The sequence below is a fragment of the Pocillopora verrucosa genome, chromosome 1 (genome assembly GCF_036669915.1).
Source record: "Pocillopora verrucosa isolate sample1 chromosome 1, ASM3666991v2, whole genome shotgun sequence".
NCBI classification, from domain to species: domain Eukaryota; kingdom Metazoa; phylum Cnidaria; class Anthozoa; order Scleractinia; family Pocilloporidae; genus Pocillopora; species Pocillopora verrucosa.
The window spans coordinates 32,843,977-32,870,035 of NC_089312.1; the positions used below are offsets into that span (position 1 = coordinate 32,843,977).

Below are 26,059 nucleotides of genomic sequence, written 5' to 3' on the forward strand. Positions count from 1 at the left end.
GCTAACTATGCACCAGACAAGTATAGATTGTTGTTGTTGTTGTGTTTGTTTTCGGTGGCAAATTGCTGGGCAGCAATGATTGGTTCACCTCATCTTGGATCATTTGAAGAGGGAAATCTAAGAACAGACTCAATTAATATTAGCAATAAAGTATAAAAGAATCCGTACTCCTAACTCACAGTAGGTTTAAAGGGTAAAAGATGTTTTTTTTTTTTTTTATGAGACTGTAATACAAAATAAACCCAAAAAAACCCTAATACGGCTTTTATTTTGCCCACGCCTCTGGATTGTGATAAATGTTACTTCAGAGAAAGAATACGGCAGGGTTACATAGCCCTTGAACCGTCGGGTCCTGGACCTGGATTAGCTGTACAAAGTGTCCAGGGGATTGTGGGAAGTACTGTGGCGGCCATCTTGAGCGCAGGTGATCGAACTCGAAAACTGTATAGCGAGTCTTTATTCGTCTTTTTCTTCTTTTGAGATGATTAAGGCGATACTTGTATTCAACAACCATGGGAAACCTCGGATGACGAAATTTTTTGTGCATTATGTGAGTAGCCTGCCTTCTTTAGTAGCCTTTGCCTTCTTCTTTACTAGCTATGCATCAATTAATACACTAGAATGCCGTTGATAAGGGAGAAAACTAGATGAAATAGGAAGAAATTAACGTAGAAATGATTCAAATTCACATCTATTAAACCAAGGAGCTTGTGCGTATTTGTGTTGTTCAATATCTTATTGTATAATTGCAATCAGAATTAAGGGTAGCCTATTTTAAAAAAAACATTTTTTCTTTGAGTGTTAAAAGTGATCCTTGACGACAATCGTTTTTTTCGTCCTCAGGACAGTCTCTTTTCTTTTGAGGAAATAAAAAGAAATCGAACCACCTATACTGATCACTTTCAAAGCTTATTAGAGCAATCATGTTTTGATTACTCACATTGTCTTATACAGTAGAAGCCCAAGTTCCTAAGAATATATAGATATACAAAGTATTTTTTTCTCTGGCTGAGTTTCAAGCCAGGCTACTGAACAGTATGAGTATCCATGCCTAAAGAGTATTAAACTTTTTGACCTTGAAATTATTGAAGCTAATTCTTGGGCATTTCCTGAAACAAGAAAAAGCCTGTGTGTATATCAGTGTGTAAGGACTGAACCAAATGTGCAAAATTAACTTGCACATTCAAAGCAGTTTTTGGAGTTTAAGAATAAGAGATTGATTTGTATGCTTGAGTTTTTATTTCATGCTTACAAACATGAACCTTGCTTGAAAGAAGGTCTGCTACTAATCATAAAGATGATCAAATTCCAACTCCTTTTGTTAATTTTGTTTCAGTCTGAGGACATGCAACATCAAATAATAAGAGAAACATTTCACATAGTCTCAAGAAGGGATGACAATGTTTGTAATTTCTTAGAAGGGGGAACGTAAGTAACTTTATTTGTATTATCTTAAGTTTGTTTTTTGTTTCTTGAAGTCACTTTGCAGTAAATGGTTTGAACTCAGAAATAACATTTGATTATGTGTTCCGATCATACTAGTGAGTTGGTAGTGGTGTTGGTAGTGGTGATTGATGTTTGAACAACCTGAGAGTCATTGATGATGAATTCTGCTGAGGTTATCAAAACTTCACTTGCTAATGCTTACAACAATTCTTCTCTGGACCACTCTCACTAAGACCCCTAGACAGCATAATGAAATGCAAGTTGCTATGTATCATTTTACTTTGAAATATATTTGTAATAGATCAAAGCTTTTGATCAATTTTCATAATAATGCCTTGGAAACTTACAGTCATGGTTGATTTTAGGTTGATCGGTGGTTCTGACTTCAAGATTATTTACCGACATTACGCTACGCTTTATTTTGTGTTCTGTGTGGATTCATCAGAGAGTGAGCTAGGAATACTTGATCTCATACAGGTAAGTTGAAATATGAAATCAACACAGCTTCAACATTGAACTTTGGAGTAAGTCTATTTACTGCCACAGTTAAAAATCATTTTGAAATTTTGAGAGAACTTAAAAGCAGTGGGTTTCCAAAGTCCTGAAATTTTTTCTCTGAAGTACTCTAATTTTCTCCTTTATTAAGCAGTCACCTCTATCAAGCAGTCCTGGTCACCCTTTACCAAGTCATAACAGCCTGTTTGTATTGTCTTCCAACTGTAATGAATGTTCACCTACGGCAGAAGACTAATAAAACTAGGAATAATTTTCAAGTGAAATTTAATCCTGAAATCAATGTCAATAGCATTTTTGAGTGAGTTTTTGTTCATTAAGCTGCCAATTATAGGATGAAATGGCTTTTTTTTTCTTTTTTTGTATCCCTTTTCTGCAGCACCTGTATAAGCGGTCAACTTGTATTAAGCAGTCATCCCACTTTTCCCAGAGGGTGACCACTTAATACAGGTTGGACTGTATTGTGAACACCATGAAAAAGTGATGGTTATGTCCCTTTATATTTTTATTTGATCAATGATTAATGGCCTTTTTTGTTTCTTCTAGGTATTTGTGGAAACTTTAGACAAGTGTTTTGAAAATGTCTGTGAGCTGGATCTTATATTTCATATGGACAAGGTATGCAAACAGAAGCATGTATTATGTGCTCAATTTGAAATTTTTAAGCAGACGTGTATATGGTGTAGTTTGAAGTTATCTTAGGTCGAAACAATTCAAGCAACCTCTAGTTTAATTTGCATTTTTCTGTGTTTCATACAGGTTCACTTTATTTTACAAGAGATTGTAATGGGTGGTATGGTACTAGAAACAAACATGTCTGAGATTTTAACCCACATTGAGGCACAGAATAAATTAGAAAAATCAGAGGTAAGATGCATCTTCAAAGTTATGAATGAGTAATTGTTTTTAAGTGTCATATTTCATGGTGCACATGCATACAGTCTTCAGGCAATTCTGGTTGAATGTTTGGATTGACAAGAAATTGTAGGTACACCCACAGATTGCTAATGTAATTTAAAAAGAGATCCTGATTTAAGTTGTGATTTCTCTCTTTCCATAATCCTTATTCAAATTGGAAAGAAAATGGCACCAAGTCTATCTTACAGAGATTGCTGTCATTTGCAAGGAAGCAATTCAGTGACCTGTGTTTGTTGGTCACATGTAATTAACTGTCACTAACAGTAGTGTTTCCATCACTAAGTGATTGTATTCTTAAGTTAAGAAGATAAGCTGATTCCCTTTTCACTCTTTACCAAGGCTGCTGATACTTCTTACCATAATGACGTTAAATTGTTTTCTTGTTCCTAGGCTGGAATAAGTGCTGCACCTCAGAGAGCAATGTCTGCTGTTAGAAATATCAGTCCAAACCTACATAATCTTCCCAAACCTAATATAAACCTACCATCCATGAAATCACTCCCGCACATAAACTTACCCTCCTTCAAGTAGAATAACAAATGTTCTATTTTTCTAATTAAAATGACTTAACTGTTGTTGATAATGATACATAGAATGAAATAATTTTATTTTCATGTACAGGTTGTTACAGTTGTAGGTAGCTTAGAGTTACATAGGGTAGTATTGGTGACAGGAGAGATTATAATCTAGGGCCGAGTTGTTCAAAGCTGGGTTAATATAATCCAGGGTTATTATGAAGTTTGTTTTCAGATCTGAAAGCTTTAAAATGAAATTCAGTATAATTTTTTTTTGGTTACAATTTGGTGATTGGATGCCCCACAAAGAATACTTAAGTAAAAAATTATCCCACATAGGCTTTTGAACATAGGAAAAAAAGAAACTCAGTTTATATTTTATCCATGGGTTAGCACTAATCAGCCTTCGAACAACTGGGCCTAGGTCTGTAATGCTGCGAGTGTTTCTGGGGTCCTAGACAAATCTTGGGTCTCAAAGATGGAGCACTTTTGCAAACACTGATGTCCCCTAACATTATATTAAAACAATTTAAAGTCAAGATTGCTACCCTGGTGTTTAAGATTTATAGCTGTCAATGGGCACTCACCATTTGGTCAGAACTGTCTTATCAGACTGCTTAATTTAGGTGAGCTTTTTTTTGTTTTGTTTTTTTTTTTCCCAATCAAGTGTTTCTCCATATTTCCAAGAAAAAGTTATCCAAGAATAAGGTTCACAATTTTTAGACTGACAGATTTGATGAGTTAATTAAGAGTTACAACTGTATTTGTGAAATAGGTTGGCCAGCCTGGCTTCTCGGTTTAGACTTATGGTGTGAAACTAATACAATTGTTTAAGAAAAAAACCTTGGTGACGCTATCTTTGTGAATTAAACTACTAGATGTAAATGCCTGTCTTCAAGGCCAAGTCTTGATTTTATACTGGGGGCAGTCAGCAAATTATGTATGATAAAAATGATATTCACAAATGTACACTATACATGGAGGGTTGTTCAAATTGGGACACTTAAAACTAAAGTTGCCCAGTCTGTGTGCATAAGCAGTACTATAGTATCTAAAGATAGAGCTGAAAAAGTCCAATAAGAGCATTTTTTGTTAAACAAATGTTAAAAGTAAACTAGGATTGTAGTGGTTTTGCATGATTATGTTCTCATGATTTATCCAGAACACTCCTGCCATCTTTCAAACCAACAAGTTGCAATGAAAATAAAAAAGAATCATGCCTTCTTTGCATGTTCCGGAACTTGAGCCAGTTCTTTCTTTTTTTTTCTGGGTTATTTTGTGAGTCTTATCTTTTGCACCACTTTGCCATAATAATTTTTATTTGGGTGTGGTTGTACAACACCCGATTAAGAGGTGTCACTACTGATGACATGTAGGGTGAAAGAAGTGTCAGAAGAAAAACAATTCAGAAAAAAAAAACAAAGGTCATGGAACGATTTTGTTAAAATTCAACAGCTCAGCTAATCATACCTCAGTTTGAGTAAAGTTAAGAGTAGTAAAGGATCACTGAGTCTTGTATCTTTCAATCACAGTTGAGCTATCTTCCCACGTGTGTACCTGTGGTATTCTCCAAAGCCTTTCTTGTTTTCATTTATTGTTTTTAACTGAGCATGCATGCATCAAATGAATTTAAAAAACTGGAATATTTTAGGTACTAATTAAATGAAAAGGGCATTTTGTTTATCATTTAATTGAAATTAACAATGAAATGTAAATTTATTTCAGTTTCAAGAAAAACAGATTTTCCACACATTTTCTTAGTTTAGGTAACTTTATTGATTGTGGAAAATCCCCACTCTTAGACATAAAGAAGCAGTCCAGATTTTTTACTTTGTACTAGTAATCAATAAATTTAAAGTGACCAACAAAAATTTTGCTGCATTCTTACAGCTGAAGTATTTTTAAGGGTTATAACACTACTGTTAGTGGCGCACAGGATTGAACAATTATACGTATATGTCCAGGTGCTGAGTAAATTATTCTCAACAACAAACATTAATATTTGTGCAAATTACGAACTAAAATGAGATAAATATGTTACAAAAACTCCACCATAATATATCAAAGTTGTGATTGAATATTTCATGTTTCTCAAAAGAACAAACCCAAATATAAAGTTTGGCACAGCAACCACAACAAGATCTACAACACCTTCAGTAGCTGATACCTAACTGCAAAAATTATTTCCTGCATTGTAATAAAAAATCAAGTACAGATTCAACAATGAGCTAGCCCACACTTGTAGCAAGAAAAAAATTTTACAATGCGTTAAACATGTTTTCTCAAATGTAACTGAAAAGAAATTTTTTCTGATCTTAATAACTGCTACATTAACTGTAACTGTCAGTTACACAGAAACTGCTTGTACAGCATATCTATTTTACTCTGATTCCATGGCAGAAATATTGAACATTTGTACTGAGAACACTTTCTGTACTAATACATCTGCCACAAAATGCACTACGTTAACTCCTGCATTATTTCTCAGACTATCTGATTTATTTTACAGTTGTAAATGTACACAAGCCCCAGTGGTAAAGAAAACTCTCTACTGTGAAGTAATCAAAATTATTTTCTCCAATTTTTGAAACCAAGATGTACAAATCAAATAAAATTTTTTCATTTTTTTTTCAAAACCATTCACAATTTCTCATCTTGATTGTATTGGACCTTTTATATAGAAGTGGATCAGAAAAACTCCCTTTTACAGTCCTAGGTTTTGTGTGTAGGCAAGCATAAAAACCCTACTTTAACCAACTTGTATTTTTCCATGCAAATAAACATAGAAAACTACCAGTAAAGGTGATTTAAAATATATTAAAAATATAAATAAGGTTTTAATAACTAAATGTAACTTCCAATGGATTGATCATTATTTTTGCCAGTAATGTGCTAAAGAAATATTTGGCAAAATTAAAAAATAAATTAGGTACCAGTATAATAGCTTTTAGCCACTGGGATACACAGAATATGACAACCACTATTCTAGTATGGCTTGTGTTACCAGCACTGCACTATCGACCTTTTTTGCAAACAAAAATACAAACAAGGCTCATACTAACAAATGATAAGGAGTACAAACAAAACTATCTGTATTTGCCTCTTATATCAAAATTCAGTCCCTTAACCCTTTCACTCCCAGCAGTAGGAGACAGTAAGGAGAATTACTAAAAGGATCATGGGAGTGAAAGGGTTAACCCATTACCTCCCATAAGTGATTAAGATGTAATTTCTTGTTTTAATTTCCACACATTATCCAACAAACAGGTAATGAAAAAAATTCAAATTCAGTTATCATGAAGGAGCTAAAGGGGGAAAATTGATGATCAGATCTTGGGGTTTAAAGGGTTAATTAAACAATGGTAGGTTGACCTGCCTCAGTAAGCTAACAATAAGCTTCAAAATAAGAATAAGAATCTTAATATCAGATTCACCAACAATTAGTTAAGCTAAGTGAAGGTATGTCATAATTTTATTACAAGGTTAGTTCACTAACTAAATGTATTTATGTCTCAAAAATCCTTTCATTTAATAAATCCCAGAGTAATTTCCCAAGAGTTGAATGCTTTCACCTATTGTGCACTTGTCTGTAAGTTGGGTCAACTCTAGAGTAAGGAGAAAATCAAATCGTGACAGTAAGTTATTAAGTTGAATAACATTCTAATAGTAAGCTGGGCATGCAAAGGGAAGATGCCAAAGAGGAGATTCAGGGTGCTCCTTCCTTTGGGTTTGGGAGTGAAAGATGATTAAAAGTTCAAGAGTTTTTCCGTTCTAGTATTGAGAATAGTGACAACAATTACTGTAAGGATTGACTCAACGGGCAATTTCACTCAGAGTACTTTTTTGTGTCATTATCTATTTCACTAAATAATTGAATATGAAGATTTTCAGACCACAGCACAATTGAATCATCAACCCTGTACTGATTTGATACCACTTAGCTATCAAATGCATGTGCAGAAATTGATGGAAATTATCTAAAGAGGATTGGCCAAGGTTGCAGCTCCCTCTATAACTAGCTTGATTGTTGGTTGCAAGGTGTTGCACTATGAATTGCTTGTTTTCACCGTTAACATATTGTTTACTCTGAACTTGACAAAGCAGCCACATACCTCATCACTTCATCAGGGATGTAAATGTAATCTACTGGAACAAGGCTTGAAAGAGTACTAAGTGTGCTTATGAAACTTAGTTTCCTCCAAAAATTGGCACTGAAAAAAGTTGCAAGAAAAAGAGGCAATTCACAGACATTCTAAATTACAGAAGCAGTAGGTAACATATTTGACACATGATGTGATGTATCTGCCATGTATCTGCCTTCAGTTATTCTGTGTTGTGAAATGAACTTTCCCTAAAAATCCATTTCTATAACACACACTATAAATGTACTCCAATAGTAAAAATACATTACACATCATTTCAATCGTATCTTACTTGATGAGTGGTTTGGCAAGTGTAATAACTGCTTTGAGTCGAAAACTGGGATGCACAATGAACATTTCTTTCATCTTTTTCAGGCTAAATTGAGAATAAAAAAAAAAGAGTCGTATTTTAAGATCACCATTTCAAGGGCTATTAGTGAGCCTAATTGTATCAATGATATGAATAAGTTTGTGACATGTTTGTTGGAGTAATGCCTTCTTCCATCCTTTGGAAGTATGAAGATGATGTAATAATATCTTCTGATCCTGAATTTTTGCCCACTAATTACCAGAAAAAAAATTCTAGTTTCCTACCCTCCTTCGATATATTGGTAGAATCTTTTCATCCATGTTACAGATGGCATGTTTTGCTGTCTTGTTCCACCGTTCAAGTACACCAGATAGTAATCCTCATGGATTGCCAGAAGTTCCAAAGTGCTAATGACATAACTAATTACAGTAATAAACAAGAAAAAAAATGGAGAAATTAAAAAGAAACACGAAAGTGTTATAGCAGAGACTTCTATTACTTTTACCTATTTACCCTCAATGTCAGTACCAGTTTTAACAGTCTCTGAATACATTCTGAGTCAGGACCCAAATGAAATTCTGAAAACCATCAACTTTTGATCCCTCCACTCACACCACTTATCAAGGTTTATACAATCAAAATTGCTGACTTAGATACTTAACCCCCTTTATTTATGGTGGGTGAAAGAGGAATAAGCAAAGACTACAGAAGTGAGAAAAAGGATTACCAGTACTGGAAAAATACAACCCCAAGCAAAAAATTACTAGTTATCAGTCAGTCACGGGAAGAGGAATAAGCAAGAAAGAAGGACTGTTAACATCCTCTTAATGTCTTTTGACAGAGAACTTACAAGAAAAGCTGCTCCATTAGAAAATCATAGTTCTTAATAGTCTTCTCAGGTAGATAACAGGCAGCAATCACAACAATGGTTGACTTAGTATCACTGAAATAACCTGAAATTTCAGAAAAAAAAACATTTGCTTTTTTTTTAATTTATTATTATTTTTAATTAAGTAAGGCAAATGAAAATTTAGTTAGTACACATAGGAAGAGTATCAGAACAGTAAAGCTAGACAGTAAGTGCACCAGGTCAGTGTGCACTTACAGCCACTTTAATTAGTTCCCTAGTTCCCAAATCAAGATTTTCAAGCCTAGAATATTAATTCAAGACCGTGCTTCAGCTGCACATCTGTGGTAACCTGTAGTCGGGTTTCCATAAAACCCCAACCAGGTGTGGAAAGCATAATAATTTATAATCATGAATCAGAAGAGTATATAATTATAATTTCAATGGTCCCTTTCTGGCCATCTCTGCCATGCAACATAAACACACTTGATCTAACCAATAGATTGTGGAAATGATGCCTTGAGACTCAAGTAAACAGCACCTACTTAAGTAACCTGTCTAGACATTAAGTATAACCACTTATAAACCAAGCCATTAACACAACATAATTAACAACAAACACAGACAGGTCCAATCATATTTTCGTCTCACATTGCCATCAACCCAAGATGAAAAGTTGGGCCTCTCTTGCCAGCTCAAAAATATTCCTTGAATTGTTTTCCCATAGAGTAAATTGTTTATTGACCAAGCTTGGCCATTATTCCCAGCCAATTTGACCACACATTTCAATCAAGAGTGCATATCTAAGTCATAATTATTATGCTAAATCTGTAAATATAGTAATATAAATATACCACTAGATAAATGAAAATACCTCCATGAGAGATGACTTTCATGTATGGCTCCAGGAGCTTCAAATCAAGTATCTTGTCCCTGCCATGTACACTAACAGTATGCCAACGGAACCTGTTCTCATCTGAAGAGTCAGCTTCTAGCTGAGCTTTTGAAGGAATACCTTCTTCCACCCTCGTCTCATCATCATCTTGCTCATCAGCATTTTCAGTCTCACTTTCATCTCCCTCATACTCTTGTTCCTCAACTTCAGTTTCACTGTCTTCAGCATTATCACTGTTTTCCTCTTCAGTTCTGATGTCAGTTTGGAAAAGATGGGTGATTTTCTTTGGAGCTGAATAACTTCTTTGCCTTTGACTGTCTGAAAAATGTTTATCTACAATTAATAATGATAAAAAATTAATTTATCAGAGCTTCTTATAACTGACTGCATTTCAATATATGCTTCTTAATAAAATGTGAAAGTTTTATGTGACAATTCTGTATATATTGCCCTTTTCTGTAGTTTATCAGACACACAATAAATTAAAAACAATAAAACAATAGAACTTATGTTAACTGACATATGTCTTGGGCCAGACTCAGTGTCATTTTAGCCCAGGACACTTGGCGAGGGTTGAAATGACTTTGAGAAAGGCCTGAAACATATTCCTGCCCAAGAACATAAATTCTATTACTATCACTATCCCTATGGAGGGCATTTAGAAAATAAAAACTGAAAAAAGATGACAACAAAACAGTATGAGCAATCATGCCAGCATGCAAGTGGCTAAAATGTAAAATCTCCATTTTAGCCCCAAACGCGCACCACAATGTCCAACAAAATGATACTAATAAAGGATATATATTCAAATAATTTCATAATTATAATCATCACATACTGACTACTGGTGATTAAAATTTGAGATCTAGCATTTTACTAAGTCAAAAATGAATATATCATTATTGATTGGGGCATTTACAGTAATGAACAAAAACAATTCATTTACCATTTTCGTTGATGACAGTGCACAAGTTCTCAATTGACTGGGCTTTCTTTCTCATTCCTTGAAATTCACTATCGTCATCATTCTCCTCTGCAATTGCAAGGAAGACAGGTGCCAACACTTCTGTTCCAGCAACATCAGCATGCTCATCAAATGATAATTCTTTAAGCACTATTTTCTGTTTTCTCTCTGAAAATTAACATGACTTTTTTTTTACACTTTACTCAAAGAGTGACCTCCATTAAAGATACAAGATGGTTCATGTTCTGATATAATCATGGTAATACTATTGGTTCTAAAACAGAATTTTAAACAGGAGACAACACAGCCTCTTAGTTTGATACCTGTCCATTTGTTATTACTTAAACTTTGCTGTGAGGAAGTGACATGTTTTTCAGTAGGAGTGCAAATGGTTCTGTGGTGCGTATCTTCTATTGTAAAGTTGTGATGCCAAGTTGGGAGACCATGGCTTGTAAACATATTTCTCAAGATATAGCAGATTTTGTAATTTACTACCCTAGTCAACATCTATTTATGATACCATCAGTTTCCTCATTTGCATAATAAAAAAACTCAAATATCTCAGAGCAGAAGTAGCATATTATTTCAAAATTATAAAGACCATTCTCAGTTAATTAAAAAAGTCTTTAAAATCTGCAGCAATAATTTTTTCTATAAGTTTTAAACAAAATCACCCTTCTTACACCTCTGGGTACTTAATGCTCATTAAAATCCCATGGGTCCATTTTGCAATTCGTGACTAATGGAAAACACAAACCCAGTCAAATGTTTTACATTTATTTAATTTGCATCCTGCATAAACTAACATGCTGTATGAACTTGTTTAAAAATAGCTTTTACTCAATAAAAATTGAACACACCTGCATCCAATGAATTCAAGTTTGTGAACATTTCCCCTTCATCCCACATACCACCATCTGGATCAAACTCCAGTGATGTCTCTAAAGCACCACCTACACTGCTAGAAAAAATCTGCTCATTGTCTGAAAGCTCCTCTCTTTCTCCCTCATAGTGTGGCTCATAATTATCATCAATGCCTATTGGTGCAATGTCAGTTCTTGTTTTATCACCTTGATCTCCACTGTTTGTATACTTCCCCTGAGATTTCCTCAAGTCAGTCTTTGTTTTTTCATCAAATAATGCTTCTTCACATTCAGAAGAATCACCTGCTTCCTGTGCACTTGTCCTGATGTGTGATGTGCTATTGTTATTCAATGTCAACTGACCATTTTTCTCATCGTTGTTGGTTGCTATGGATTCCGAAGTAGACAACTTTGCCAATGCTGACTTAACAATGTCTGCTGAAAGAAATCCGATATAATCCTGGATGGCTGTAGATTTTTTGAAAATTGGAAGAAGTTCTTGGATGGTGTTTTGATCAAGTGAACTCATTTTTTCTCCCCCATTAATTTCAGTTGGTTTAGTGTCCCTTGTGTGGATTGCAAAACTAGCATCATGCAATGACTCTGTGATGACACTACGAACAAATCTATCACAGTTCAATTTCAGTGTTTCTAAATCAAGATTGCTGAGTTTTTTAGCCACTAAGACCTTGCTATCAAGAAGCACCTGCTCATGAATTTCACTGTTAATTCTCTCTGACCACTGTCCATCCAAAAGCTCTGAAATCAAATTATCAATAAAAGTTTCACAGTACTGTTCCAGGGCTAATATTTCACTCTCATTTAGTGACAATCTACCCTCTCTTAATCCAGCTCGTACTCCTGGATTTAAAGAAAATATCAAGGCCTCTTTAATTGTCATATTGGTGGCCTCCTCACAGATCTCATTCAAAAGTTCCAAATCAGGAGAGTCCATATCCTCTGCATGATTTGTTCCTTCAGCAATTTCCTTGGCACCATTTTTTTCATATTGCAAATTTTGGTCATTCATGAAAGCAAATGCAATTTCTTTGTGTGTTGAATCATTTAAATCTTGCATGAAATCACCAGATCTTTTGACAATGTCCTTCTCCTGAAAAGAATGATCCACAGATTCATCAAATGATTCTTCTGACAAATAACTAGGTTCTTGTTTCATAGTCACATCCTCAACATCAGGATCATCTTGAAATGAGCCCTGGGCAGTTGCCCAGGAGTTGTCTTCAGCAGAAGTTTTACTAACATTTTCAGGACTAAAGGTCACTTGGTGTAGAGTTTCTTTCTTAGGTAGGTGCAGAATATTCTCTTTCTCTGCACTGAAACTGTCTGCAATTACTGTGGCATTTATATTAGACGATGCTGAGGTATAAAGTGACTGGGACTCTTCTCTTGAATTCTCCTGAGTTGAATATTCTCTGAGGGAGTGAAAACTTTGTTCTTGTGAAAAACTCTCTTGATCCTGATCATGAGTCTGTGTGTTAGATTGACACCCAGAATTTAAAACAGGAGACAACACAGCCTCTTGGTTTGATACCTGTCCATTTGTAGTTACTAAAACTTCACTGTGAAGAAGGGACATGTTTTTGGTAGGAGTGCTAGTTCTTTGGTTACAAATAGGCTCTGTTTCATTGTCTAGACCACTGCCTTCCAAAGAGAATGGTTCTAAAGATTTTTCATGGCAAGAATCCTCAGTGCAATCCATCACCTTGTTATAATGGAGAACTACAACTTTTACAGAAAAACACACAAAACAAAACAAAAGTTACTGTAAGTGATTACAAAATAAACAAACAAGTTTTCTATTATTGTTACAAGCACTAAATTCAAAGCTCATGAGACTCACAATTAGATTTCCTCACATTGTATTTTGAAAAACAGCAATTTCTTCCTGAAGTTTGGAATGGTTTTCAGGTATACATGATTAATTCACCTATATGATTTGTTACTGCAATTATTCAAAGGTTCATTTCAATAGTTGTTCAATACAAAACTAAAGAATCTCTTAATAGGAAATGAACAAAGAATAATGAGAAGAATATTTGTACAGATGTCTGAGTGCAGAAGTGGTTAGAAGTAGTTCCCTATAGTGGAAAGTACTTTGTAACACTCAGCTGAGCCTATAAGACTATATATAAATAGAATAGTAGATTTTATAATTTAAACCTTCATTTTGCTCAAATTTTTGGGCTTGCCTTCCACTTTTATGTAAGAAAGACTTGCTTAAAAAGTCAGTGGGACTTAATAGTTGTCTGCCTCACCCTTTTGCAAATAAGCAACAACCTAGTTAATGGTGTTTACTTTGAATAACAGAAGTAATTAATAAAATTTTTCTAGATATTTGGACTAGAACAATGCTCTCATATCTTTAATGAAAACCAACGATCTGTGACTGACAAAATGTAAATATCAAAAGTTGCCTTCAGGAAATTTAATTCAAATATTCTGAGATAGAAAGTATATGATCAACACACAGTATTCACAGATCATGGCATTGTTTAACTATTACGACAAAAAGATAGGACCAGTTTCCACAAATTTATTGGATGAGCTGAGTTACCTCTCAAAAATTTTAATCGTTATGCATTCACAAGAGACTTAAAGACTGTCTGAAATAAATTCCTTTTAATCCCTTCCATTGTCAATCAAATTTAAAATCAATCAGGCAGCAATATTAGTATTGGCCCTTTTAAAGCTGAATTGCATATTTTATCCATCATAAATAATCAACATTTAATTTAACATAACGAAAAACTTAAAAGCTCAAAGTAACAACAGAAACATACACAATTGTGCATCAAAATAACGTCTCTGAACTTTTAATAAAGGGATATTTTGAATCTTAAGTTCTTAAACACCTAATGTACCGAGGAAATTAAAAACGTTAGCTGCCATTTTCTTCAGGTTCAAAAAGTAAGCTTATCTCTCTTTAGCGAACGATCAAAATTTGGCGTGGGTGCAATTTGATATTTCATATGCTCAACTAAGTGCAGCTGGTTTTAAAATGAAATCCAATCCAATAAAATGGGAAACTATGCATCTCAGCGATTTCAATGTTATCGAATTGCAGCAAGACTAGGCATAGATTCGCATGAAACAAAGCCTGTTAAATATAAACAATGAAAGAACAGACTTCACGTTCACCATAATAATTATTTATGTAGTAGTCACTTATTTAGACCAATGTTTTCCCTGATCAACGTATATTATGCTTTACCAACGGCTATATTTTCATGAATGACAGGTTCATGATACAGAAAAACTTAAAAATTTCAGAGCACAGTGAAATGTCTGTGCTTCAACTATTAGCCAATGCAGTATTTTGCAAAGCTTGCATCAATATCAACTCTAGCTGAACCCACAGTAGAACTGGACATAATTTCGTTTATTTTCATTTGAATAAATCAATAAAAGAAGGAAAAATCGGTCCGTAGTGCACGAAAGAACGCTTAATCATATTAGCTTTTCTAAACCGAAAGTACCAAGTTCATTTCCTTATTCTCAATCATACTTCCTCCGAAAGAGACTAGTGAGTCAGAGCGAAAGATTGCCGAACTTCACTTCGAAAGACGAGAGAAACGGTTGCGATGGTGCGAACAACATCGAGCATTGAACATAAACAAACCTACCATTTTTCTTGTGGTCTTATGATGATGGTATAAGATTTGTTATCATTACTATTGTACCCCTCGTTTCAATAGGAGAAATAATGTAAATGATAAAATATTCATAAAAACGTGACAATATATCAAAAGCACTATTTGAGCTCTGGGTAATATTTGGCGCCACACTCTCACTGGCCTCTGTCTCAAAACGAGGCAAAAGCTGAAACGTGAAAGCACGCGTGAGTGTCTCGCGGATTTTTCCACTCGCGCTTGTCCACCTTCCTTCGAAAAGGCAACAGAAACAATCCATGATTTGCAAGCTCGACGACAATTCTCGACAGATACTTGCTTACCAACTCTGCCTTACTTGTCTCGATGACAGTCTCTATCACTTATTTCATTTTGTTTACCTTTTACTGGGCCTTTACTAGGGGATCGCCAAAACTCAGTTTATCACGTGACCAGTCGGTATTCGTCTTTCGTTCGAAATGAAAAAACGGCCGATTAAATTTGAAGGTTGGATCTAGTATAGGTTGACACCTCGGCAAGTCCCGTTGCCCTTTTCATTTTATAATAAGTAGTATAACCTGGTGGTCCTGTTAATGAATGAGGATAATGAAAGCAAGGGCCCCACCAAAACGTGCGATATTGCTCATTTTAGGCTTACGATTTTCGTACGGAAGAAAATGGAACCATATTGTCTATAACTACACTAGCCTAGTTATTATTTTGGTAAGAAAACTACACGCACGGCTAAGTGACTAAGGTAAATCAAGAGGAATACAAATTTGCCTAAATTTCATAGCTATTGCGTGACATATGAACTTTTCAGTCACTAGAAAACATTGCCTTCTCATTATAAATGATTACAAAGAAATCATGGGTCAGGGACGCATCTTCACAACTAAAAAACGAGCTGAAGGAGGAGTGAAAAAATCAAAAGTCTTCTCCAGGAGGTGAATATGCCCATGCAAATTATAATTATCTCCTGTAGACCCTTTAGAAAGCCGATTAACAACAGTGACTCTAATAATACCTTTATGTCAATCGGGTCCCTATTGCATGCCCAAAATTAGATACAAATTCTGAGCCAGTTTGGTAACCCATGCGTACTTTGGCCCGTTTCTGTTTACGCTGATCTCAAGCTTATTGACACAATTGTATTCCTGATAGATATTGAGGTTTGACATCTTCTGCTGGTGAAATTGAACGCTGTATAAGCTTTCAGTTTCGTTGGCAAAATGCCTAGGCTTTCAGACGGGTGCAAGAAAGGGCAGAGCCTGGGCGTAAACAATATCTCGATCCTTAGTCATTTGACCAAACAGCAAGGTACACACTGAATATAGAAAAGCAAATGGTTGAACACAAAAATAGCGTCGTTTTAAACCGTAACCTCGACAGCTCGTTGGAATATTTAAGCGTCCTCGAACAAATGTTACCAAGTTCTTTTAAGCTCCGTGACTTGTTGTGACTCATCAAACGGTAAGTCTTGTGTCTGCAACTGTCTTCAGTTCACATCTTAGCGCTTAATGTACTGTTTACAGCTACATGTATCTACCTATAGCTCGAATGATAGGCATACTTTGTAGGCACGAGTACCTAACTTACTGCTGGAAAGCGCGATTTTTTATTTCTAATGCAACGAGGATACTTTCGCGGAAGCAACAAATTGTAGCACAGAAATACCATTTCTGAAGACAATCTCGTCGGCCCTCGGAGCGAGTCACAAACTGATGCATGATGGCCCCTCTAAAAAAATAAATAGACAGAAGTATCCTTTTCTCATTAATCTTTATCGGATATGTTATACTGAGATGCATAGTTTCCCATTTTACTGGATTGGATTTCATTTTAAAACCAGCTGCACTTAGTTGAGCATAGGAAATATCAAATTGTTACTAGTATTTAATTCCAGCCGTGGCTTTTGTACATTGCATTTGAAATTTTTAGCTTGCTTGTTGAGGGCAAATATCGTTTCAGACCGGTAGGAGTGAGGTCAACCAACAGGAATTTTCTTATTTTTTTTATATTGTTCTTTAGAGTGCTTGAAATAAATAACCAAAATATGCGTGGTCACAAGGGTAACTGCAAAAAATATAATTCAAAAAATATAATTCAAAATAAAATTTAATCTGAATAAGTAGGATTCAAGGTTCAATTCAAAATAAAAAGTAGGCACCTAATGGGTACACGAGTTTACAGTGCTCTTTGTTTTTACCCTGGGTCTCAAATATCCCTTTACGAGGCTCATTTCTCTACAAGTGGATATTTTAAGTGCCGCTTTTAGTAAAAAAGGTCCTTTAAATACAAGGCAAATCGATCGAGGGTTTATTTTGCAGAGCTAAAGATGATGTAGCTGTAAGCTTTCGAGGGTTATGTCACTCATGAAACCAGTGGTGCGGCCGTGACATGTTACCGACCGGGAAAAAAAGCTACCCGAACTAAGCAAGGCTCAAAGCAAACAGGTCATTGAATATATTAAAGTTCACATGGGAACCAGGTCGTAACTTCTCGGTTACATTAATTCATTAAATCTTTAAACTAGAGTAGCATCAAACCGTGTCAGGTCATTGAATGCTGTGATAAATGTAACAATTGCGCAACTAAAATCAAAACTACCATTTCCTTGATAAAATTTAGCTCGACCCTCAGAAAAGCAGTGGAAGCTTCGACGAAGGGTTAACGTTCGAAAAGTCAGCTTTGAAACTCTTTACGGTGGCCAATGTAAGTTATAATTTAGCTGATAATACTAAATTACCCTGTTATGCTCTCCCACCAACGCAGCGACACAGTTTCTTTAAAAACGTACCCCATTTACTTATTTCTAAGGAAAGCACTATATGCAAACGATGCGAACAAACGTGAAAGTCAAAATGGCTGAGGGCCGTCAAACGCGGAAATGAATTATGGAAGGATAAAATACCGAGGCCGCTGAATTGACTTCGCATTTTGAAAATTTTGGTCCACTCACTGAAAGCACATTACCAATTTTAAATTACATTTGCATACTCTGCGCAGTGAATTGTGCTTTTCTCGGCAATTGAAAGGTCGAGGGATCGACTCTAGGCGGTAGCAAGCTTTTTATTTTTATAATTTTTTTGCCTTTTCTTTTCCTTTTATTTCCTCTTTTTTAAATTTATTACTTAAAAGCATATGTTTTTTCTCTTTTCATCTGAAACGTGACCTAATTTTTCTGAGTAGAAATCGGCATTCGAGAACCCAATTACCGAATTGTAGTGTTTGTCTTCCCTTTTCTACCGTTGAAAAAAGGGTAGGTTTTATTCATTCCAGAATACAGCTCATCGATATTGTGTTTTTTGGCGATCGATTATTCAAATGCCGGATAAATAAGGTTTAAAAACAAGGCTTATACTGAGACGGCTTGTCGCCCTCGAAAGTTTGTTACAAGCGCCTCGTGTGCGCAAGATTTGTTTAAACCTTGGTTGAGACCTTATGCCTACAGTCTTAATTTCAATCGGTTCTTCACCCATCTGTAAAATTTTCTGGTCTCTTTCTAGACGAGAACAAATGACTTAAAAAGATTTGAATTTTCGACGGGAATTTGAACAGCAGTCGCGATCTTGTCACTGAGCGACATTGTTAGTGTTGACTTTTATCTGAATCACCGTAAAAAATAATCACCCTGCGCAGCAGAGAAATATATGCACTCATTACCGCAATAAAAATTCAGTAGCTGTTTAGTCGTTGCGGGTCCTAGGTGATTGCCTTAGTACGCTTCCACCCTTTCTCAGAGAAATTCTGCCCATCGTGACTTGAGAAATTTCGAATTTATCGTGTCTCTAAAATTAGGAATGAAGATGGTAAAAATATAGAGTTTGCCGTTGAAATACTAGTTCTCTTGCAAATCTGCTTTTCTTGAATTTTATACAACATAATATCCCACATTTTTTTAAGTTCCGTTTTCCTTGTGTCATATTTTTCTTTATCTTCATCTCGTTCCATAGTCCAAGTCCATATGCCACAAGTCCATATGCCACGAGTCCATCCTGTCTATTTGTCACTCAACCAAAACAAAGAGGTGCGGTTCGGTTCAAAACATCTTTGCGTGACATACATCTCTACCCACGAACGAGAGCATCGTCGTAAGAATTCGCAAAGAAATTCTACCTGGTAGACTTCTAGGGAACTGTTACTTGCGAACTTATAGAATTTGGCGTTTTACTTTACTTACGGATCAAAAATCCGTCGGAATATGCACATGCAGTGAGGACTCTATTCAGTTCCACGTGGGAACCTGCACGTTGACAGAGCATAATCTTATTTTTGTAAAGTTTACTCGTGATTGTCTCAGGAATTAACCTTCGATCAAGCGAGAATTGCGGTGATTTTATAAGTGCTGCATTCAAGAACTGGGGTAAACCTTAATCTGGTAAGCTTTTTCTTTTTCGTGTAACAAACCCACGATGTTTCCGACTCTGCACAAAAATGGTTGACAATCTCTTTCTAGTCTTTAGGAATGAATTTTTGTTGTTTGATTGTTTGAGTCCTAGCGAATAGGGCGAACCTGCTAGCAGTGGAGAAAACAATCATTCCCAAAGGAAAAATAACCAAAAGTGTCTTACAATAGCAAGTAATCGTCTGTGTATACACAGAGTGTTAGAAATTTTTAGATAACTAGTATTTTCTAGCTTTGTTTTTCCTCTTATATTGAACTACAGAAACATATCACTAACTTTAGGTGCTAATGGAGGCTAAATCCATATAAGAGAGCTTTTGTGCATCATCAAAACTATTTGCATTTATAATACCAAAACAACCTATCGATCCTCTCATGCGCTCGCGCATTGTATTAACGACAAAGTTGGCAGACAGTCTGCAATTCAAAAATCTTACAATACGCCTTTTACCAAGAAACGCGCCAACAAAATAATCTTGGCTTCGAAATGTAAGCTTAGTAATTTCTGAGTATAATACAATATTTTCGCTTCACTGTTCAATGCACCCAAAGTACCACAAACAAGAGAAAGCCTAAGTTCAACCTGATCTTTGATTGCAATTGTTAATATTAGCATACAGCATGACGGAGGTCATCTATCATGTGCATGATTTCAGGTGGAACAAAAGATTCAAAGAATAATAATGATAATGAATAAATAGCGCTATGGTAAAGAGTACAAGAGTGTAAGAGATTTCCACTCATAATACTGAAAACAATTCGGTAAATTTCGAAATCTTGCGATAGTAATTTAGGCTCCTTTCATTTTATCGATTTTCAAAGGAAATAATCCCTCAAGTAATATCGAATGGGACAACAAAACAACAAGGCGAAGAAGGTCTATTGTAAGTGATACGGCAATCGGAAGTAATTTACTCAGTGTTTACTTTCAGCTGTAGTCAACTGTCTTTGGCTGACAAACTACCTTGAGTAAAGCATAGGTAGCTCAAGCCCGCACAATGAGCCTCCGTGAATATGCGAATATGTTTACATTGCGCCGTGGGCGAATTTTTAGGATTGTATGAGATTTTTTTTAGTAAAAACAAGTTCAGAATTTTAGGTTGGGAAAGCATTGACGGAAACTTAACTCATTTCACTTTCATCACAGATATTCAATGGCAGAATTGTGTTCCCCGTACTGCAGCAGACCGTGTTTCCTGTCAGAAGAAGGTATTAAAAAGGCTCGAGACAAAAACAGCAACAGCATGGAAAGTAAAGGCGCAACTGCATCTCTGTTGACGGTTGAGTTTTTCCAAAGTATCCTTGGAAAAAGAGGAAAACTTGTTTCTTGGTATCCATTTGAGGTAAAGTGATAATGCACATCGTCTGAGAAAGGTGGGAATTACCAGGACGCGAGGTAAAATGGTTGGGGAGAAAGTTGAAGTGTTTTTCTTTGTTTCTCCCCTTGCCACTCTCCATCATCTATTTATGAAAAAAAAAAAAAACGCACATCAAAACTACGCGCCATTCGAAGAAAACTTTGACGGATCAAATATGTTACTGCCTCTCAAGTTTAGCGCACGCGCTTGAAGTGCTCGTTGAATGAAGTGCACGGCGCGCAGTAATGAGTAGGAACGTCTTTGGTAGGGAGTATTCACATGCTTATGACTAACTATGCGCACCTCAACCTTTTCACAGATTTGAAGTTTTCCTTTCAGAATTTAGCGATTGGGAAAATAACTGCAGAGTAGCTCCCAGATCTTTCAACGGAGCCATCGATATATTTTCCGCCGTAAACGATTATAACAACTTCATTAAATTCTGTATAAACACATGTTTTAATCGCTCACTCAGATCCCTCAGCAAAGCATTGGTCTAACCACAACATGTAAAGCCATAAAAGATGACGATCGCATGATTGGGCACCAAGGATTTGAAATCACTTACAGAACAAGCTCTGGTGAGCTTCAGCTTTCTTTTTCTTGCTTTGTTAAATTTCAAAAATACTTGACTTTCATTTTTTTTAGCTTTACACGTAGGCTTAGAGAGAAAAAAAAGTTGCGCTCAGCTTTTTCTGCGTTCAAACGGTCTTGGAGAAACAGTCTCAAAACTTATATAGATGGACTGAAAAACGATCTCAAATCCCTGCAAAATGCCAAATCGAGCTCGAGTCTTAACCAAGATGAACCGAAACTGTATTAAGTTTAGAAGACCACACAATTCGGTGCTCTAGACTCTATAAGACCGTTTATGTGCTGACAAGATGTATTTTCTTTGTCCTCCACCAACTGAATGGTAGAAGATTCAGCAAGGAAAACATTTCGAGTTGTCGCAAAGTGTAAGCCACTGGCCCTCAAGTTCGTTAACATCTTTGGAAGCTGGATCGAGCAAAAAAGCGGAGAAGTAAGCCAGTATGCTGAGATGTTTCGCCAGGTGTCTTATTTCAGGTAAAAAATTTCCAGAATGGATTAGTTGCAAAGATGTAGGGTCTCCATCTTCATCTATCCCACCTGCATCTCCAGCTGTATTGGGGCAAAGTAAACAAAAAAGGTAAAGTGGAGCCGCAGTGATCAGTTCATGGGGCTCAACGCCTGGTCAAGAGGTCTGGGTTTGAGCACTGAGTGGCGCATTGTGCTGTGTTTGTGGCAACGGGCAACGGCACTTTACTTCAACAGTTCCTTTCTTGATCCATCACCACTGTAGGTTAGAGCAGGGGAAAATGCTTGACAGAAAATAATCAGACAAGAGAAAACTGCCAGCGATAGAGAGCAATTTGAGTGTTTCTTTTAATATTTGTGTGACCATCAAATTGATTTTTAGGAACTCTGATGTAAGAGAGATTAAAGTCATGAGGACGCAGGACTCAAGGTTCACAGACATTGCACCGAAAGTTTATCACACTGTCTGTGATCCTTCTAAGGTAAGGGCAGTCTGTATTATTCCTTTTCTTTCTCGGAAATCTCCCGGTCGTGAGTTAATCAAAGCGCTATTTTAGCAGCTTGGCAAACTGTCAAACGTTATCCGAAGTCCTCTTCAAAGAAAGTAGAGTTCAGTGCAGACAAGACAAAACTACACCTTCGTGTTGATAGGGCATTCTAAGGCGAAATTGAACCCTTTTTGCTGCAAGATGTTCACTCGATTCTGTCTGTCTCACCTGCCTACCTCTTTTGCTGCTTACGTACTCATTCTTTCATTGGTTAATAGGAGGTTTTTGTAATAGTTATGGAGGATCTTACTGGTCACGTGACACATTTTAACACCATCAATAACGCGTCAGAGGTCTGGGATCAAGAAGATATTAAGGCAAGTCCCACCGCTCTACGAATCTTTTGTAATTTGATGGAAAGGAGAAAAGAAACCTAAAGCAACAATGCCACTCAGTGCCACAAGAAGGTGGCAATGATTTTCAGGTCGGGTCTTAGAGCACGAAGGAGACATTTTTCTTGTAACTTCACTTCCGTGATCAGCACGTATGGGAGGTTCTCTTTTCCAAATCCCCATGTTTCTCACAGTGACCGGTCTTCTCGAAGTTTTGCCTGTATAGCGAAGACAAAGTGTTTAAATCAGTCAAGTTCACTTGACACTTCAGCTTTTGTTTAGTAGCCGTATTAACGGGATTTTACCAAATTATCATCATCATCTTCATAGTTGCTGTCATTATTGTTATTATTATTTTAATTACTATTATGACTGGTTCATTTTCAAAGGTGGTTCTGCGAGATATTGCTCGTTTCCATAGCATCCATCTTGGCAACGTAACTAACCTAGAATCTGAGCCCTGGATGTGCTTTTACAGCGGAAGCGTTATGAAGGCGCTCTCAGGTTTTTGGTACGCCCTTTTGCGTCACAACTGCGTGACATTTCCTGATCTGTGGACTACGAAAAGGTGACTAAGGTCTAACATGCCTAATAATATGTTCTCTATTTTGTTGCCCATGCCTAAAATTTAAACGCCTCGTTCTCAAGACGAAGGAAACTAAAGGCGAACTCTGTTATTCTAGACATCAAACTCACTCAATCAATAACTGCAATACTCGGGTAAGAATTAAACTAAAGAACAATGAGCCATGGAAGAATCATTTCACGCTCTTTGTAAAAAAAAGAAGTTAACTTAGCCCTTTACACCCTACCATCAGTATGCAAATTCTCCATACTATCTTCTGTACATTGCCTGTGATACTTAAAAGGAGAATTTGTATAACAGTCAAGGGCCTCTTTCGTTCGCATTTGTTTCTTTGATCTAAATGTTTGATTCAGGGGTGATACTGTTGGGAAAAATTAGATGCTTATCATTGTTAGGAATCAAAGGGTTAAACGCCGTGTTCTTTGAAAAAAAAAATGCGAAAGAATTAAAAAGCAAAATTCTCGCAACAAGCTTGAATGAAACGCTTTAAAAAGGCTGTCACTCGGTAAGTGGCTCCTGATGGATGTATTCTTTTCTCCTTACTGGTTGCATGTGATTCGTGCATTCCCTGGCATTAAGTAACTTTAAACTAGATTGATTACTTGTCTTTTAAATGGGTGGATCAAAGAGTATGGTCTGCTTTTAGATTGAGTGTCGTGAAACCAAAACCAAATCAAAATATCACAAAGAGCCGATGAGAACTCAAAGTTAAAACCAGCAAATTCCTTGGCACGTAAACGCAAGTTATTAAGGGGCGACTGGTTTTAGTCTTGAATCTGATTGGTTGCGAAAGTTTCACGGATTTTCTGGACCAATCACGGAGCAAGGTAAAGCAAAACAAAAGAAATCCCGGATCACTTTTGTACTAACTGAAAAATTGTTTTAATATTATGATGAAAATTGTGTTTTTCTCTTAATGTTAGGACGAATCTTGTCAGAAGTTTTATTGACAACATGGACCGCGTATGGAAAGTAATCGAGTCATTTCCAAGGACTTTAGTTCACTATGATTTTACTCCAAGAAATGTGTGCCTCCGCAAGCAAGAATTTCCAACGGAAGATAACCATAACCGCTTTTTTATCGCAAACAACAAATTATGTCGAGTGTCCTGTATCTATGACTGGGAAATGGCGACAGTTCATGCACCTCAGCATGACGTGGTTGAGTTCCTTGCATTTGTTCTTCCAGAGAGAGGTGAAATAACAAGTCGTACAGACCTTGTTCGATTTTATCAGGAACAATTGGAAAAGTCAAGTGGAATGACTTTCAACTCGGAACAGTTCATGAACGTTTTTATTGCGGTGTGTTGTGTGTATGCATTGCATCAGCTCTCCTTGAAAACCATCACTCACTCAGTTACGCGGTTACCGTACTTTGAGAGAGCAGTCCAATCGCATATGGGATTCCTAGAGGACCTAGAAGAAAGAGGCTGTCTTAAGTTCCTTTATGATAATGAGCTCATTTAAGGACAATCGTTACCTATAATGACATTGAATATCATCAAGCAACCGTTTGACTTTGAATGACACGATTGTTGAGGAAATACGACTTTCCAGTTGTGAATCGACATATCCGTTCCCGTTTGTTCCGCCAAAAAACTCAAACGGCAATGTTTCTTAATTATCCAAAACTCGATAGCCAGCCTCTGTTCAAGTAATTAACCGACGCTCCTCGAGGACGAAGACATTAACTCGAGAGAGCGGCAGACATTGAGCCAAAACTCTCTATGGCGCTTGACTTTACTTGAATCAGTTTCATGTGGCACTTATACCATCAGAGAAATCTAGTTATGCAAATTTGAAAAAGGAAATGCTTTGTAGAGTGTCGCAAAACCAATTATTTGTCGGTGAACTGCAGCCTTAGATATTTACTGTTTAGGAAAACTACTCTAACATGAATTATTAACTATCTTTACGGACTACCCAGTTATCTCGTATCTAAGGCTGGGAAATGTCGAGATGTCGACATTGATACCACTTTAGTTTGACGTGATTCAGTTTCTTGTAGGCGTCTTGCCAGCTGAAATCAGCGATCCGTCAGAATTTGGTTCAGCCCCATCAAAATCAACTGGGAAAAGAAACTCAGAAAATTTTTGATGTCTCTGAGTGCAAGCTACTTTCCATTCATAATGGTGGGATATGTATTTTTGGGAGATAGGGAGGAGGTGATGCATGAATCAGTCTTGAGCTCGAAATCGTGCTGCCACGATTAGTTGATCAGATCACATGATCAAAAAAGTTAAGAAAATTATTTAATAAAAAAAAACTTTTCAGTAACAAGTTAACTTTTCAGTTTCAAGTTATTTTAACTCAGTAATTGGGCAGGATGTTCATATCTGTAGTACTAAATAAAGTTATTTATGTATGTACAAAATAACAATAAATCATGATTACGGAGACAAACAAGGTACTAAGTGTCTTAAAAGGAAAAGTAATCACTGTTTCACATTCCTATCCACAAATAGCAAACACCACTTTCTGTTACCCCACATCATGGTTAGGACATTCTCTCCCCAGTATTTGTTAATTCGTTCTGAGGAGAGGATGAGCGTGACAACACTTGTATGTGGCGTTATTTGTTTTATTTGCGATGTCACGTCACATTTTCCTCCCCCAGAAACGGCCCGCTTTAGAGACTATGGCGTGACCAATTAACTGACATAATCGACAGCTAGGGGTCAGACAAGGTCTGTTGGTACTCCAAGCACAGCTCTTTATCTCGTGAC

General features: G+C 36.3%; 3 protein-coding genes across 11 annotated transcripts; 2 read left to right on the top strand and 1 right to left on the bottom strand.

The window, feature by feature from the left end:
• Positions 1 to 400: 400 nt before the first annotated feature.
• LOC131772485 (AP-3 complex subunit sigma-1-like) lies at positions 401 to 4,632 on the top strand. Its single transcript, XM_059088386.2, has 6 exons — positions 401 to 550; positions 1,337 to 1,428; positions 1,812 to 1,923; positions 2,506 to 2,577; positions 2,719 to 2,826; positions 3,268 to 4,632. Exons 1-6 carry the CDS (start codon positions 482 to 484, stop codon positions 3,406 to 3,408), a joined length of 594 nt encoding a protein of 197 aa, XP_058944369.1. The 5' UTR covers positions 401 to 481; the 3' UTR covers positions 3,409 to 4,632.
• A 1,912-nt stretch (positions 4,633 to 6,544) lies between these two features.
• LOC131798786 (uncharacterized) lies at positions 6,545 to 16,195 on the bottom strand. 3 transcript variants are annotated; one of them, XM_066164806.1, is made up of 9 exons: positions 16,070 to 16,195; positions 11,411 to 13,159; positions 10,533 to 10,718; positions 9,566 to 9,919; positions 8,695 to 8,797; positions 8,129 to 8,263; positions 7,827 to 7,910; positions 7,505 to 7,603; positions 6,545 to 6,997 (listed from the first exon to the last, which is right to left on the bottom strand). In XM_066164806.1, the coding sequence occupies exons 2-9, from the start codon at positions 13,131 to 13,133 to the stop codon at positions 6,961 to 6,963; spliced, it is 2,721 nt and encodes a 906-aa protein (XP_066020903.1). In that variant the 5' UTR covers positions 13,134 to 13,159; positions 16,070 to 16,195; the 3' UTR covers positions 6,545 to 6,960. The 3 variants fall into 3 exon arrangements, with proteins under 3 accessions (XP_066020903.1, XP_058972425.1, XP_058972424.1); XM_059116442.2 differs by lacking the exon at positions 16,070 to 16,195 and adding an exon at positions 15,058 to 15,195 and having other exon boundaries at positions 9,566 to 9,904; XM_059116441.2 differs by lacking the exon at positions 16,070 to 16,195 and adding an exon at positions 15,058 to 15,195.
• A 136-nt stretch (positions 16,196 to 16,331) lies between these two features.
• LOC131772517 (uncharacterized) lies at positions 16,332 to 25,723 on the top strand. 7 transcript variants are annotated; one of them, XM_066158741.1, is made up of 10 exons: positions 16,332 to 16,515; positions 17,674 to 17,757; positions 18,999 to 19,072; positions 20,598 to 20,793; positions 21,284 to 21,389; positions 21,729 to 21,876; positions 22,250 to 22,349; positions 22,634 to 22,732; positions 23,137 to 23,315; positions 24,257 to 25,723. In XM_066158741.1, exons 4-10 carry the CDS (start codon positions 20,605 to 20,607, stop codon positions 24,798 to 24,800), a joined length of 1,365 nt encoding a protein of 454 aa, XP_066014838.1. In that variant the 5' UTR covers positions 16,332 to 16,515; positions 17,674 to 17,757; positions 18,999 to 19,072; positions 20,598 to 20,604; the 3' UTR covers positions 24,801 to 25,723. The 7 variants fall into 7 exon arrangements, with proteins under 7 accessions (XP_066014838.1, XP_066014835.1, XP_066014852.1 ...); XM_066158749.1 differs by lacking the exon at positions 16,332 to 16,515 and adding an exon at positions 16,526 to 16,804; XM_066158738.1 differs by lacking the exon at positions 18,999 to 19,072.
• Positions 25,724 to 26,059: the final 336 nt, after the last annotated feature.

What these genes read in the sequence shown, in the direction of transcription:
- LOC131772485 (XM_059088386.2), top strand. Translation starts at nt 482, where the DNA reads ATGATTAAGGCGATACTTGTATTCAACAACCATGGGAAACCTCGGATG. An exon ending in GAATACTTGATCTCATACAG is followed by an intron (nt 1,924 to 2,505) that starts GTAAGTTGAAAT and finishes TGTTTCTTCTAG; the next exon opens with GTATTTGTGGAAACTTTAGA. An exon ending in TTATATTTCATATGGACAAG is followed by an intron (nt 2,578 to 2,718) that starts GTATGCAAACAG and finishes TGTTTCATACAG; the next exon opens with GTTCACTTTATTTTACAAGA.
- LOC131798786 (XM_066164806.1), bottom strand. Translation starts at nt 13,133, where the DNA reads ATGGATTGCACTGAGGATTCTTGCCATGAAAAATCTTTAGAACCATTC. An exon ending in CTTGAATTCATTGGATGCAG is followed by an intron (nt 10,719 to 11,410) that starts GTGTGTTCAATT and finishes GTTAATTTTCAG; the next exon opens with AGAGAAAACAGAAAATAGTG. An exon ending in TACCAATATATCGAAGGAGG is followed by an intron (nt 7,911 to 8,128) that starts GTAGGAAACTAG and finishes TTCTCAATTTAG; the next exon opens with CCTGAAAAAGATGAAAGAAA.
- LOC131772517 (XM_066158741.1), top strand. Translation starts at nt 20,605, where the DNA reads ATGGCAGAATTGTGTTCCCCGTACTGCAGCAGACCGTGTTTCCTGTCA. An exon ending in TTTCTTGGTATCCATTTGAG is followed by an intron (nt 20,794 to 21,283) that starts GTAAAGTGATAA and finishes TCGCTCACTCAG; the next exon opens with ATCCCTCAGCAAAGCATTGG. An exon ending in GGGATCAAGAAGATATTAAG is followed by an intron (nt 22,733 to 23,136) that starts GCAAGTCCCACC and finishes TCATTTTCAAAG; the next exon opens with GTGGTTCTGCGAGATATTGC.